A 15,579-nucleotide genomic window follows, 5' to 3' on the forward strand; every position below is an offset into this window, starting at 1 on the left:
TCTAAAGGCCATCAGCACCTCTAGTGGGCAGGCTCCTTCCCTTAAAGACCTGTCCTCCCACTGTGGGCCCCTACTTCATGCTGGGTGCTGTGAGTGGCCTGCCAGGCAGGGGAATGTGATGCTTGTCTCCTCCACAGCTCAAGAGATGGCTGCTCCAGTTCCTTTACCTGGTGTCATGGAGGAAAGCAACTTACCCTCAGCAATTATCACCTCTTAAGGCCAGCCTCTAAGGGCTTCATCTATCCCCAGCCCTCTTCATACCTTGACTGGAGGTGGGGAAGAGAGGTTAATGACAGTTGGGCTAACTTTGGTATTTGTGGCAAGTCTGGAGGACAAGTGAGCTATGCCTGTTTGCCAGAAGCTCTTTGTAGATTAGTGGGTCTGTTGACCTTGTCTACATTAGAACCATCCAAGGAGCCGAGGCTGGGTGGACCGTAAATCAGTCACACTAATCTCTGAGTGGAGAACTCCAGCATCAGTGGTTTTGAAAACTCCCAGGTGCTTCCAGTGAGCAGCCAAGATTGAGAACCACTCATGTAAAATGGGCAGGGGTAGGTGAAGAGAGGGTATATTTGGGGGTCTTTTATTCCCCGGGTTTGGGTTTTAGCAAAATTCTTTGAAAACAGAAAATATCTCCTTTAGCAACTTGTCAAATAAACAAATAAAAATAATATTAAGGTTGTAGTTTAATGAGTTTTGTTTCATAGCTAAATGCTACTTGGACTTTTTATGAATGGTAAAATATATAGGGAAGTGAAAAGATTATTAATATGTCTTTTGTCATATAATAAATGAGCTTATCCCAGCAAAAGTCTGACTGAAGCAATATCAGTGACATCCGACTTGCTGGGAGGCACTTAGTCTTATTCCAGTCAATTCCCTCTTAGGTCCCGTCCTGACAGTTGTCCTGAGAGTTCTGCTTCTTCGTTGGGAATGATGTGCTTCTTGAAGCACCATTTCAATGGCATCATTTCTCATCTCCTTGGTTTTCACAGCTCAAGAGATGGCTGCCCAGTGTGTGATGAAGGTGGAGCTGAATATTTCCTGTGACAATCTTCTGGATAAAGACATAGGGTCAAAGTCTGACCCATTATGCGTGTTATTTTTGAATACAAGTGGTCAGCAGTGGTATGAGGTAATATTAAATACTATAGGTGAAAAGCAAGCTCAATTGTTTTTTGACAACACGAGTTTAAAAATGTTAAAAATCATAAAACCATCTCATCTGTTTGTGCAGTGTTTGGGCAGGTTTGTCCTTGACAGAATTTTTAACACACATATAGGAACTTCCTTAGCTGTCATGCCTATATTGAGCTGGATGTAGTACATAAAATTTAAAAAATTTTAAAATGCAAGTTCACTTTTGACTTGAAACATTTTTGTTTTGGGGCTGTGTACAGGTTGAGCGCACGGAAAGGATTAAGAATTGCTTGAATCCCGCATTTTCCAAGACATTTATTATTGATTACTACTTTGAAGTGGTTCAGAAACTGAAATTTGGGATTTATGACATTGATAACAAAACAATCGAACTGAATGATGATGACTTCTTAGGAGAATGTGAATGTACCCTTGGACAAGTGAGTATAAGTTGCTGCTCTACTATGTGTCTACATTTTAACCAAAGAATTAGACCTTTTAAAAATTTTAAAAATTTCCAGTTACAAAAAAAAATTCCAATTACAGTTTACATTCAATATTATTTTGTATTTGTTTCAAGTGCACAGCATAGTGGTTAGGTAATCATATACCTTACAAAGTGTTCCCCCAATATTTCCAGTACCCATCTGATTTCATACACTGTTATCACAGTTATTATTGACTTTATTTCCTATGCTGTACATCACATCTCCAAAAATTTGGGCCTTTTCATAAGTGCTCATTAGTTTAATTTTTAAAGTTGGAAATCATGTAATCACTTTAAGGACAGAATTCATACATTGGTTTGGTGGGCTTCAGCATTATAGAATTTGCTACTTTCCTAAGGGCAGGGACCATATGTGTTTGCATTTGGAGTGTTCGTTCGACATTATAGTAAATGAAACTACTGTTGTAGCTGCTGTGTGTGCATCCTTATGTTTAGTCATAAATGCCATCACAGTATCAGCAACTTCTCATGTTCTAACTGGCGTCACTGGGCCCTCCCTGGCTCGTGCCTCATCAGCTGGGCTTCCTTCCTTTCAAACTAGAGTCTGTGGGGTCCTGCTAGCCTACTGGGTGCTCTCTCCTCTCGCTCCCTGATCATTCACCTTGTTTATCATAGTTATATCTTTCTGGTACAGGATAGGTTCCAGTAGGGTAGGAGTGTGTCTGTGGGGCTCACAGTCTGACTTCTAAGTAGAGGTAAGGAACATTTGTACAGAGTGAGAAAGGTTTCAGGGGAAGGAGTCTTTTTTAAAGTTGGTGACAATTATTGCTCAGAGTTATCTTTTAAGAGTTCATTTTCCAGTGTTGAATTGTTTGGAGATCATGGCATTTCCTATGTCTTGACAAATGGAGCTGATCAGTTTTTAAAATCTTTGATAAACAGTACCAAAGGGAAGTTAAAGTACTTACTGTTTTTTTGGAAAAAAGTGAATATAGCTAAATTTAAAATGAATATAAGAGATTATAGCTGATTGAGAGCCTAGGTCTACTATATTAATCAAAATGCTATTTTGGGGGGTGGGGGAGTTATACATTACAGTTACATCAGTTAAAAAACTGAATCCCATTTGGTGAGAGTTCTGAGGCCTGGCCTGCCTTTAAGCAATAGGGGTGAAATATTTATTTATTTTTTTATTGACTTAATCTTTATTGTATTTTTTTCTATTACCTCTAGTCCCCTTATATCTCTATACCCTCAACAAGCATCACTCTGTTGTTCATATCCATGAGTCCTTTTTTCCTTTTTTCTCAATCCTTCCACCCCCTCACCATCTCCCCACAAGTTGTCATCCTGCTCTCCATCTGTGAATTGTCCCCGTTTTCCTTGTTAGTTCAATTTGTTTATTAGAGTCCATATATGAGTGCAATTATCTGGTATTTGTCTTTCTCTGACTGGCTTATTTCACTTAGCATAATGTACTCCAGGTTCATCCATATTGTTGCAAAGGGTAAGATTTTCTTTTTCGTGGCCAAGTAGTAGTCCACTGTGTAACTGTATTATAGTTGCTTTATCCACTCACCTACTGATGGACACTTGTGCTGCTTCTGTATCTTGGCAATTGTAAATAAAGCTGCAGTGACTATTGGGCTGCTTATGTTCTTTTGAATTAGTGATTTGGGTTCCTTCAGATATATTCCCAGAAATGGGATTGCTGGGTCAAAAGACAGATCTATTTTTACTTTTTTGAGGTATCTGTCTCCGTACTGGTTTCCATAGTGGCTATACTACTCTGTATTTCCACCAACAGTTCAAAAGGGTTCCCCTTTCTCCACATTCTTCCCAACACTTGTTGTTTGTTGATTTATTGGTGATAGCCATTCTGACAGGTGTGAGATGGTATATCATTGTGGTTTTAATTTGCATTTCTCTGATGATTAGTGATGTTGAGCATCTTTTCATATGTCAATTGGCTATCTGTATGTCCTCTTTGGAGAAGTATCTATTCAGGTCATTTGTCCATTTTTTAATTGTGTTGTTTATTTTTTTTGGTGTTGAGTTTTATAAGTACTTTATAAATTTTGGACATTAATCCCTTATCAGATGTATCAGTGGATATGTTCTCCCATTCTGTGGGTTGTCTTTTTATTTTGTTGATGATTTCCTTTGCTGTGCAAATGTTTTTAGTTTGATATTGTCCAATTTGTTTATATTTTATATTGTTTCCCTTGCCTAGGGAGATATATTTGAAAAAATATTGCTGTGAGCAATTCTGGCATTTTGCTTGCCTATGCTTTCTTCTAGGGTTTTTATAATTTTAGGCCCAACATTTAAGTCTTTGATCCATTTTGAATTTATTCTTGTGTGTGGTGTAAGAAGGTGGTCTAGATTCATTTTTCTAACACATACTTCCAATTTTCCAAACACCATTTATTGAATAAACTATCTTTAGCCCTTTGTGTGTGTTTGCTTCTTCTGTTGAATATTAATTGACTATAAAGGTCTACATTTATTTCTGGGCTGTCAATTCTGTTTCATTGATCTATAGGTTTGTTTTTATGCCAGTACCATGCTGTTTAGATTACTATGGCTTTATAATACTGTTTGATATTAGGTAGCATGATTCTTCCAATTTTGGTTTTTCTCAGGATTGCTGTTGCTATGTGGGGCCTTTCATGGTTCCATATAAATTTTTGAGTTATGTGTTCTAGTTCTGTGAAATATATCATTTGAATCTTGATAGTAGTTGTTTTGAATCAATATATTTCTTGGGTAATATGGACATTTTAATTATGTTAATTCGTCCTACCCATGAACATGGTGTGTGTTTTCACTTATTTGTATCTTCCTCTATTTCTTTCTTCAGTGTCTTACAATTTTCCAAGTACAGGTCTTTTTACATCCTATATTAGTTTATTCATATATATGTTTATATACATATATATATTTTTTAGCAATTCTGAATGATATTGCTTTCTAAATTTTCCTTTCTGTTATTAGACTTCCCTGTCTTGTTCCCGATCTTAAGGGGAACGCATATAGTTTTTGACAGTTGAATATGATGCTGGCAGTGGGTTTGTACATATAGCCTTTATCATGTTTAGGTATGCTCCCTTTAATCCTACTTTGATGAGAGTTTTTATCATAAATGGGTGCTGGATTTTATCAGATGCTTTTTCTGCATCTTTTGATATGACATGTGATTTTTATCCTTCATTTAGTTTATGTGGTGAATCACATTTATTGATTTGTGAATATTGTACCAACCTTGCACTCCCAGACTAAAACCCGCTTAATCATGGTGTGGGTTTTTGCGTTCCTCTGTCAGTTTGCTAATATTTTGATGAGGATTTTAGCGTCTGTATTCATCAGGGATATTGGCTTATAATTTTCTTTCTTTGTACTATCTTTATCTGGTTTTGGCATTAGGATAATGCTGGCATTGTAAAAATTGTTTGGGAGCTTTCCCTCCTCTTGAATTTTATGCAATCATTTGAGAGTGATTGGTGTTAGTTCTTCTCAAAGTGTGGTAAAATTGACCTGTGAACCATCCAGTCCCGGGCTTTTGTTTTTTGGGAATTTTTTTGATTACTGCTTTAATTTCACTAGGTGTAATCTGTCTATTCAGATTCTCTGATTTTTCTTGATTTAGTTTGGGAAGATTTTACCTTTCTAGGAACTTATTCAGTTTGTCCAGGTTGTCCTGTGTGTTGGCATATGGTTATTTATAATATTTTCTTACAATCTTTTGTATTTTTTGGTGTCAGTTGTTATTTTTACTCTTTCATTCCTGATTTTATTTATTTGGGCCCTCTCTCGTTTTTCCTTGATGGGTGTGGTTAAAGGGTTGTCAATCTTATTTATCATTTCAAAGAACCAGCTCTTGGATTCATTGATCTTTCATATTATTTTTTAGACTCTATTTCATTTACTTCTGCTCTGACCTTTAGTATTTCCTTTTTTCTACTTATTTAGGCTTTGTTTGTTCTTTTTCAAGTTCCTTTCATGTGAATTTAGATTGTTTACTTGAGCGTTTTCTTATTTTTTGTGATAGGCCTATAATGGTATGAATTTCTCTCTTACTGTTGCTTTCCCAATCCCACAGATTTTGGATTGTTGTGCCCTTATTTTTAATTCTTTCAAGGTATCTTGATTTCTTCCTTGACCTCACTGTTATTCATTCTTTAATAACATCCTAATTTGCTTCCATATCTTTGTGAATTTTTCAGTGTTCTTGTGGTTGATTTCTAGCTTCATAGAATTGTGGTCAGAGAACATGCTTGATACGATTTTAATCTTCTTAAATTTATTGAGACTTGTTTTGTGTCCAATCAGGTGGTCTATCTTAGAAAACATTCCATGTGCACTTGAAAAGTGTGTATATTCTGCTGCTTTGGGGTGAAATGCTCTGAAGATACCAATTAAATCCATTTGATTTAGTGTGTCATTTAAGATTACTGTCTTGTTGTTGATTTTCTACCTGGAAGATCTATCCATTGAAGTCAATGGGGTGTTAAAATCCCCAACTATGACTGTATTTCTGTTGATCTTTCCTTTATGTCCATCCAGATTTGCTTTACATATTTAGGTGCTCCTATGTTGGGTGTGTGAATGTTTACTAGGGTTATATCCTCTTGCTGGATTGTTCCCTATATCATTATGTATTGTCCTGCTTTGTCTCTTAATATAGTCTTGGTTTTAAGTCTGTTTTGTCGAATATAAGTACAGCTACCCCAGCTTTTTTCCCCTCTGTTTGCATGAAATATTTTTTCCATCCCTGTACTTTTATTCTGTGTGTATCTTTTGGTCTGAAATGAGTCTTTTGGAGGCAGCATATTCATGGGTCTTTTTTTTCTTATACATTCAATTACCTTATGTCATTCTGTTGGAGCATTTAAGCCATTTACATTTAAGGTAATCATTGATAAATACTTTGTATTTAGTGCTATTTTATCATTAGACTATTTTCATCTGCTTTTTTTCTTTCTATTTTTCTTCTTCTTAAAACAAGCTTAAAACCTTTAACCATTGTTGTAGTACTGGCTTGAGTGTTAACAAACTCCTTTAGCTTTTCTTGTCTGGGAAGCTCCTTATTTCCCCTTCGATTTTATTTTCTTGCTGGGTTAAGTAGCCTTGGTTGTAGGTCCTTGCTTTTCGTTACCCTGACTATTTCATGCCACTCCTTTCTGGCCAGCCATGTTTCTTTTGAGAATTCAGATGATAGTCTAATTGGTGCTCCAGTCTCAGTAACTACCTGTTTTTCTTTTGCAGCTTTCAGGATTCTCTCCCTGTCTTTAAGCCTTGTCATTTTAATTATGATGTGTCTTATTTTAGGCCTTTTTGGGTCCAACTTGTTTGGGACTCTTTGAGCTTCCTGAACTTGTGTGTCTTTTTCCTTCACCAGATCAGGGAAGTTTTCGGTCATCATTTCTTCAAATAGGTTCTCAATCCCTTGCTTACTCTCTTCTCCTCCTGTTATTCCCATGATGTGGATGTTATTATGCTTCATGTTGTCCAAAATGTTTCTTAAATTCTCCTAATTTTTAAAAAAATGTTATTTATTTATTTTTAGAGAGAGAAAGGAGGGAGAAAGAGAGAGAGAGAGAGAAACATCAATGTGCAGTTGCTGGGGGCTGTGACCTGCAACCCAGGCATGTGCCCTGACTGGGAATTGAACCTGTGATGCTTTGGTTCGCTGCTCGCACTCAATCCACTGAGCTATGCCAGCCAGGGCTAAGTTCTTCTAATTTTTTTAAATTCCTTTTTCTTTTTGCTGCTGTGCCTAGGTTTTTTTTTTTACCTTGTCTTCCAAAATATTGATTCTGTCCTCTGTTTTATCTAATCTACTGTTTGTTCCTTCCAGTGTATTATTTATTTAAGACATTGCATTCTTTATTTCTGACTGGTCCTTTTTTTATGGTTTCTGTGTCTTTTTTCATGCTGTTGAGTATCCTTATAATCATTACTCTAAACTCTATCTGATAAATTGTTCGCCTCCATTTCATCTAGTTTTTCTGGTAAATTTTCTTGTTCTTTCATTTGGGGTCTGTTTCTTTGTGTTCCCATTTTGGTGACTTCCTTGTATTTTGTGTCTTAAACTGATCAGTGATACAGCCTTAAGCTCTAATCAGCAGTCTGCATAAACACCACAGGGTGGGGCAGAGTAATTCTTGTGGCCAGGGCTATTGCTTCCCCTCAGGCCGGTATCACTTGGAGAGGAGTGTTCTGCCTGAGAAAAATGGCTTCTGTAGTATATAGAATGACTCAGCGTAGTGGTCCTGAACACTGTTCCTTCCATTCTCTCTCCAGAGCCACCAACCTCAGACTCTCGTGAAGTATCTCTTGCCCTCCCTCTGCCCTCCCTCTGCCACAGCCCAGGGTACGTGCTGCAAACTGAATTTTATGCACTGGCCCTGTAAGAGGCTTTCTTTATCCTCATCCATCTTTTCTTGGCAGACAGAAAGCCTGCTGCTTTTCACAGCTTGATGTTACCTGGGTTTTTTTAGGCTCTATGCTGTAAGCTGGAGAGCCCAACTTGGCGTTTAGATGTCATACTTCTCAGGGGGAACGCTCCAGCTGCTGAAATATCCCTCCGGAATTTCTGCTACTGCCCCTGGCAGCCCGGCCAGCTCTCTCATGTCTTCTCCATACTTCCTACCAGTCTCAATGTGGTGAAGTGGTGTCTTCTGTCTGTCCGTGGTTATAAGACTTCTCTCCAGCTCATGTTCTATTGGTTATTCAGGATGATTTCTCTACAACTTAGTTGTAATTCCAGCTTGGTTCTGGGAGGAGGTTTGTGTGGCTTCCACTTACTCCTTCACCATCTTGCAACTCTCCAGTTGGTTTTAAATGTCTCCAGTGTTCTTCAAGCATGCCCCAACTGGTGTAGCTCAGTGAGTTGGGCATTGTCCTGCAAACCAAAAGGTTTCTGGTTCAATTCCCATTCACAGCTTTTCCCTGGGTTGTAGGTCAGGTCCCTGGTTGGGGTGTGTGAGAGACAACTGATCAATGTTTCTCTCCTTTTCTTTCTCCTTCCCTTCCCCTCTTTCTAAAAATAAGTAAGATTTTTACATGTGTCCATGTATTTTATAATCACTCCATCCTTACAGAATGGACTTAATGACTTCACACTCAAACTTTTTTTTCAAAACCATTCAGTTTAAAATGTTACAAGATGAAGTGAAAAAGCTCTTTTTATCAATCTTTTCCTTTAATAGATTGTTTCCAGTAAGAAGCTGACTCGACCACTGGTGCTTAAAAGTGGCAGACCTGCGGGTAAAGGCAGCATCACGGTAACAAGATATTTGTCTTTTGTCTAAAAAGATTTATGTAGAGGGCACACTGAAACTGTACAGGCAGGTAGTTTACCTTACAACCATGCTTTATCATTTCATCTGAATGGCGCCCTCCTCCTGCCCTGCTTAAGAGCAATCACAAATGGGAAACGTGTGTGCCAAAAAAAGAAACACACACATACAAAATCCCTTTGAGTGTTTAAGCTGGTCGCAGGGTCCAGAGCAACTTGGTGATATGCCTTACTCCTGTGGAAGTATAATTAAACTATTTAATTATCTGAATGGATCCACCTGGCTTGATGCAAGGCAAAGTCATCCCCTCAAAATGACAGAATTTTCAGAATGGATTTTATTCCTAATGGGTCTCACACTGTGACATGGCTGGCACCTCTTTTTCAGTGCCCACACTCTGCTGTCCGTCCTCCCAGCAGGACTTGCCAGCTGACATCTAGCCCTGGGCCAATAAATGTATGTCTTATCCCAATTTAGATCCCAAGTTATATAATGCTGTGCTTTTAATGATCTTACCTTCCAGACCTTGTGTCTGGGCAATCACCCCTGGAGCAATAGTTTCTGACTTTAGCTCTGCAAGTTGAAGGTTGGCTCCCTGAGAGCCTCATTTTAGGATCAGTTCCATCATGAAACTCATTTCCCTGAGCAGCCATTTTGCTCTTATTGAAATTTCCTAAAGCATAAGAATGTTCAGTCTGTGGGGGTGCTAACTTTCGTAGCACATTGTGAACATCGTAGCACATAGAGAACATTGTGGGTAGTTACTTTTATTGCTCTTGGGCCTTTGACAGCTAATAACTCAGTTAAGTTAAATGAAAAATAGTGATGTGATACTTCAATTGATAGTGTTTTCTAGATATGATTTTGTCACTTCGCAGGGTTTAGAGAGCTTTAGCTGGTGTTGTGAATTTCTCCAGGTCTTTGAATTTCTCACTGGAATTAGGAAATCCAGTTGGGGCAACAGCCTCTAAAAAGGAAAGTGCATAATTCAGACTTAATCGAAAAACAGAGGTGTATAATGATATTTAATCTAAAAAGGAAAGCACATAATGAGATTCACCATATTTTGGGAAAATATTTATTGCAAGTACATAAAAGCTATAATGATAAATCTCTTAAATGTACCATTTAGTTATTAACCATTTTATAATTTATTTATATTAATAGACTTTATATACTATTAGGTAACAGAATATCAGTACTTCCTGAGTGTATCAGAATCCCTAAAAAAAGCTTTCTTTTACTTACCTTATCTGTTCTTAGATTTCAGCAGAAGAAATAAAGGATAACAGAGTGGTCTTGTTTGAAATGGAAGCGAGAAAACTGGACAATAAGGTGGGTAGGTGATGCAGACTTCAACAGGGATATATATATCGTTTGCCACACAGTGATTCTTGTTTGAGAAATACGTAATACTGCAGTTAATATAAGTGCCATCATCTGAACATCCCTTGGAGTTTTAGTGCCTTCCAAATCCTGCTTTCCTGTGTGTGTGTCTCTGTGTATGTGAGTGTGTAGCTGTGTGTATATATATGTGTCTATGTATGTCTGTATGAGTTTGTGTCTGTCTCTGTATGTGTATCTGTGTGTGTTCGTAAGCAGAACTTGTTTCCTCTTACCTCTTTCCTCTCAATATAATCAAAGGGTTTCTCTGGCTCAAAAGAGGAGTCAATATAAGCATTAATGTTACTGGAAAAGATAGTAGAGATGGTGTATTGGATTACCTTAAGGGAAAAAGCAAAAATATCATACTTCATTAATTACAGAATTTTCTCTTTGCATTCAGAAGTCAATATTTTTAATGAAGGGTGAATGTATTACATAATAGCACAACAATGTAGTATATTACATGGATTAGAATAATTCTTCACATGCTTTTTTACTTTATTATCCAATCAGTATTCTTCATTGTTTATATTTCCTTACACATCAGTTTGAAAACATGTTAGGCTAGTAGCCAGGGACATTTTTTTAAAAAAAAAATGTAAATATATACAAACATAGAATAGTATTTTAAAAAAAAATTTCATGTCTCATCACCTGTCTTAAACAATTATAACTCATGACCAGTTGTGTTACATCTCTACCCCTATTTTCTTTCCCTCCTCCTAGCCATCATAGCATTTCATTTGTAAATATTCTGGTATATCTCAAAAGACTCTTAAAATATATAATTGGTTAATGTGTCTCTTAAATCACTTTAACCTGTAAATTTCCTCCTAGCTTTTCCTTCATTCCTTCATCCCTTCCTCCTTCATTCCTTCTCTTGTTTGCCCCTTTCTCCTTCCCATCCATCTTTCCATCCATCCATCCATCCATCCTTTCTGGAATTTATTCCACAAAGAAATTGAATACTTTGTCCTATAGAGGTTTCCACAGTGTGTATAACTGCTTAAATCCCTGTGGTGTCATGTAACTTGCTGCTCTTTCCACCATTATTTCTTGATTTCTGTAAGCTGGTAATTGAATCTAGAGGTATGATTAGATGGTATTTTTAATTGTTGGTAAGGCAGTTTCATAGGTGGTGGCCCATAATCAGGAGGCTCACATTGTCGAGTGTATATTTTAGGATATGATAAGTACCTAGACATATTGTTTTATTAAGGGTTTATAAAATAGTGATATTCTCATGCTATCATTGCTTCTTCATTTATCAGTGAGACTACTTCTATAGAGGAAAGTATTCTCCCCATTGGGCATTTACTTATTTTGAGATACAGTTTTACAGAAAAGGCAAGTAAAATGTTTGACTTTTTTTCCTGTATTTACCATTTTTTGGAATAATAAGTTGGCTCCTTATTTTTCTCTAAACGTGACCAATGAGGGTTTTTTGCATTTGTTGTTTATTTTTAGTATTGCTGTGAACTCTATTGATTAATTCTTATTGATACAGAGTATTCCAACTTTCGGCCTCTGGGGACCTCTTTAATTTATCCCTGAAACCATCTGGACAATCCAGGGATCTCTGATAGCTTCTTTGCCCTATGGGAGGACACATGTTCCAGGCTCATTTCATTCAGTCTCTGCCCCAGATTGGCACATGAAATGGTGCTATTCTGCGTGTCAGTGAGAGCTGGTACTTAGAGACCACAGGGAGGTGCTAGGGAGCTGTTTATTGTGGTTGCTCATTGTTTCTATGGCTTCTCAGTCAGTAGTCAGATATAGGAAAGATTTTATTTTATTTTTTAAGAAAAACTAAATTACCTTTTGCTTTGTTTTACTGGAGAGAGCAAGATAAGTTACCAACAGCTCTACAGGAGCCAATCTGAGAACATTTGGCCAGGGTTCTCATTCTTGCTGTGTCTGCTCAAACTGGGTGGTCTGATTGGACATATGGCCTCAACAGGGGCCACTTGTATTTCTGTCAGTATTCGAAGGTATAGGCTTTATTAAGTTGGGCCAAGTGAACTTCCTTGAATTGGTTATTTAAGACATCTGCTTTACCATACAAACAATGCTAGCTAGCTCTTTGTACATAAAGTAAAATTAAAAAACCTCTGTTATGAGTGTTTTAATGTGAGAAAAAAGAAAAACTGAATTATAAGTTTATACAGTTATTTCCAATTTAGATATTCAGATATAGAATTACAGGGCTCTACTTCTTTAATTCTATATTTATACCGTTTTTTTCTTATGTTGAAAATCTTGGTTCCTAAGATATTAACATAATTACCTATCTATTTTGTCTTAATAGAGTATTGAATAGTTTCAGAATAAAAATATCTAGGTTGTAATTAAAATATTTTTACTGGAAATGGTTTGAGCTTTCTTTGAAGTTTTTTTCCTTTTGGTTATATTCCACTTGGTGATACAGTCAAACTTTTGTTTTAAAGAAATAATTCTTCTCTGAATGGTTATACTGTCACATTGACACATTGTAGAAGTTTGCTTTTGACATTTATGAATTGCTTTAAACATTTTTTATTTAATTTTGTTTTATAATCATGTAAAAGATTTACATGGTTCCAATGCCAAATCTGTAAAATAAGGTATATTCAAGAAACTTAGCTTTTTTCCCTGCCTGCTGTTTTTTCCTCCCGTTGGTAATATTTTTTAATTTATATTTTATGGTTTAATCTTTCAATTTCCTAAAAAAAACTAAGGTTTTTTGTGTATATGTATTTGCGAATATATATTTGTGTGTCCGTATACATATACTTATATACACATATGTATGAGGCAGGACCCAAGAAACCTGGAATTATCTCTTGGAGGGTGGGCCCCTGGTAGTACATACAGGCTTCCCCCTCTGGGTGAGTGTTGGAACCCATGTGTATCAGTGTACCTGCTGATATTGTAGTGAGAGGCTACATTTGGCTTCAGTGAAATATTTTTGAAGACTCATTCAACGTGTTTGCTCATTTCATGATGAGTGATTTAGGAGCGCACCTACCCATACTGCACTGAGTGTTTAGTGATTTTTGGTGTGACCCTTGTGCCCCACCCTCCCTATTCACCGAATTTTGCCCTGAGCGACTTTGTTTTTGTTTCCCTGGATAAAAAATGTCCTCAGAGGGAAATGTTTTGCCAATGTGGAAGAGGTGAAACAAAAAATGGCAGAAGCACTGAAAGGCATCAAAATTGACCAGTTCAAAAACTGTTTTGAGCACTGGAAAAATGTCTTGATAGGTGTATGGCACCTATATTGCACAAATGGTGAGTACTCTGAAGGTGACTGAAGTTTAAGCATTTAAGAATAAATACACAATTGTTTATAAATAAATTCTGTTTTTTTGGGGTCCCCCCTCGTGTGTGTGTATCTATCAATTGAGATGTGTGGGCATGTATGTCTGTTTGTATTTGTATTGTCCCCACCCCAGGCCCTTTGGTAAGTGTATCATACCACGTGCACACTTTCCTCCACATTCCTTTTTTCATGTAACATATTTGGAGGCCTGAGTCAGGGACTTTTAATTCTTATTTTGGTTCTACTATTGCTAACTTAATGAACTTTTAACACTAATGAACTTTTAAACAAAGACTGTTTTCTTACCTTCAAAATGGTAACAGTGCTATTTTGCCTCTGTCATAGGTTTATTTCTACAATAAGTGAGACAAGGTAGATTAGTGTGTTTTTAGAAAGTTAATGTCTCTGTATAATGCTGTTATTAGTTTTACAATATAAAATGTGGCATAGAGTGGCTTATTATATTTACTTACGATTCTTCTTGCAGATAAAGTTAAATTTTAGTTCTTCCTAGTCCTTGTGTTTATATATTTTTTGACTGTACCAACTATGTTTCTTGCTTGACAGTAAACTATACTAAGTAGGGAAATGAATCTTTGTTCTTAATTTAGTACTGAGGTTAATTCAGGACTCAAAAGTCTTCAATTGAAAGACATAGCTGCACATATGATTGTAGAGTTAACAGGTGTCCTTTCATTTTGACAAATAATAAGTAATGTATTCTAAGTAGTATGGAGATTTCAAAGTGAAGATAAATGAAAATGAGAAAATAACCATCCATAATCTCATTACTTGAGTTTAACTTATGGAAGTGATTTGTATATCCTTCTATAATTTTATCTCCTATATGTGTATGTGTTGAGGGTGGTGGTAAGGGCAGTTTTGAGTGCTCAGTGTGTTGAGAGCACTGTTTAAGAGTACTGTGGGAAATTACAGAAGAAAAAAATGGGTGCCCTTGAAGCAATTCTGTTGCACACTCCACATATTTACCTCTGCTCTCTTGTGTGAGGAATTGAACATAGAAGGATAATATATGGAGTCAAGACTCAGGTCCATCAGCAATTAGATATGTTATCTTAGCAAATCATTTAACCCCTCTGAATCCATTTTATTGCTGGTCCCTCAGGGAGTTAGCATGACTGGTGTGGAATATTGCTTACATAAAAACTACTCAGTGCTGTGTGAGTGAACAATATTAATGAAAACAGCCCAAAATATATTATATTAATGGATCATATTGATCACTATATTTTAAAGTCATCATGTTTTTTGAGAAGTAAGGACTAGGAACATATATCAAAAATACCATCATAGTTCTCCTGGTAGATGTCAGCAAGTCTGTGAGGAAGGAGATGGGTTTGTATTTACTATGGTACTGTACTCTGTATATCTGTACTTTGGGGGACAGAGTTCAGGTGTTATTAACATGTAATAGGCATAAAATGGTCTAAAGGAGAATAATGGCTTTCTCTTTTTAATGTAGGATCTATTTGGAAAGTCAGATCCATACCTGGAATTCCACAAGCAGACATCTGATGGAAACTGGCTCATGATTCATCGAACAGAGGTGAACATCTGAATTTGAAAAATAGGGTTGAGGTTTCCTTTAGAATTGTAGTAATCTAAATTTTTTTTCCAATTATGTTTGTATAAAAATGTCTGAGTTCAGACATATATAGCCAGAGACATATGGTCAACATGCTGATGTTTTTTTCTTTTAATGAGGAGGTGCTACCCTGCTTAATTATTAGTAGAGTTTTTATTTTGAAAAAAATTTAAAACCCTGTAAAGAGCACTGTAATGTATCCCTCTACAGTTGTACGTTCTCTCACATACACATACACACGCAAACTCACACACATGCACATAGGTACTTCCCTTGTTCAGAGCTGTCCTGATGTGGGCTGCAGGCAACTCTTCACCTTTTAATAGTAGAGCAGAAGTTTCCCAAGAACAAGGGCATTCTCCTACCCAGCCACATCTGAAAGAGTTAAGATGGT

The 15,579-nt window shown here is 36.7% G+C and overlaps 1 protein-coding gene across 6 annotated transcripts in view; it reads left to right on the forward strand.

Annotated features, from left to right (window-relative positions):
- The window catches only part of CPNE3 (copine 3), a 54,167-nt gene that overhangs the window by 9,876 nt on the left and 28,712 nt on the right, over positions 1 to 15,579 (forward strand). For all 6 annotated transcript variants that reach the window (XM_045849409.1, XM_045849404.1, XM_045849406.1 and 3 more), the window contains 5 exons: positions 996 to 1,135; positions 1,401 to 1,580; positions 8,803 to 8,877; positions 10,156 to 10,227; positions 15,063 to 15,146. In XM_045849409.1, the coding sequence (XP_045705365.1) occupies positions 1,004 to 1,135; positions 1,401 to 1,580; positions 8,803 to 8,877; positions 10,156 to 10,227; positions 15,063 to 15,146 (543 nt within the window). In that variant the 5' untranslated portion in view covers positions 996 to 1,003. The remainder of the gene's footprint in view (positions 1 to 995; positions 1,136 to 1,400; positions 1,581 to 8,802; positions 8,878 to 10,155; positions 10,228 to 15,062; positions 15,147 to 15,579) is intronic.

This window comes from Phyllostomus hastatus, unplaced genomic scaffold, assembly GCF_019186645.2.
Source record: "Phyllostomus hastatus isolate PE091 unplaced genomic scaffold, TTU_PhHast_1.1 phas_contig_65, whole genome shotgun sequence".
NCBI lineage: Eukaryota > Metazoa > Chordata > Mammalia > Chiroptera > Phyllostomidae > Phyllostomus > Phyllostomus hastatus.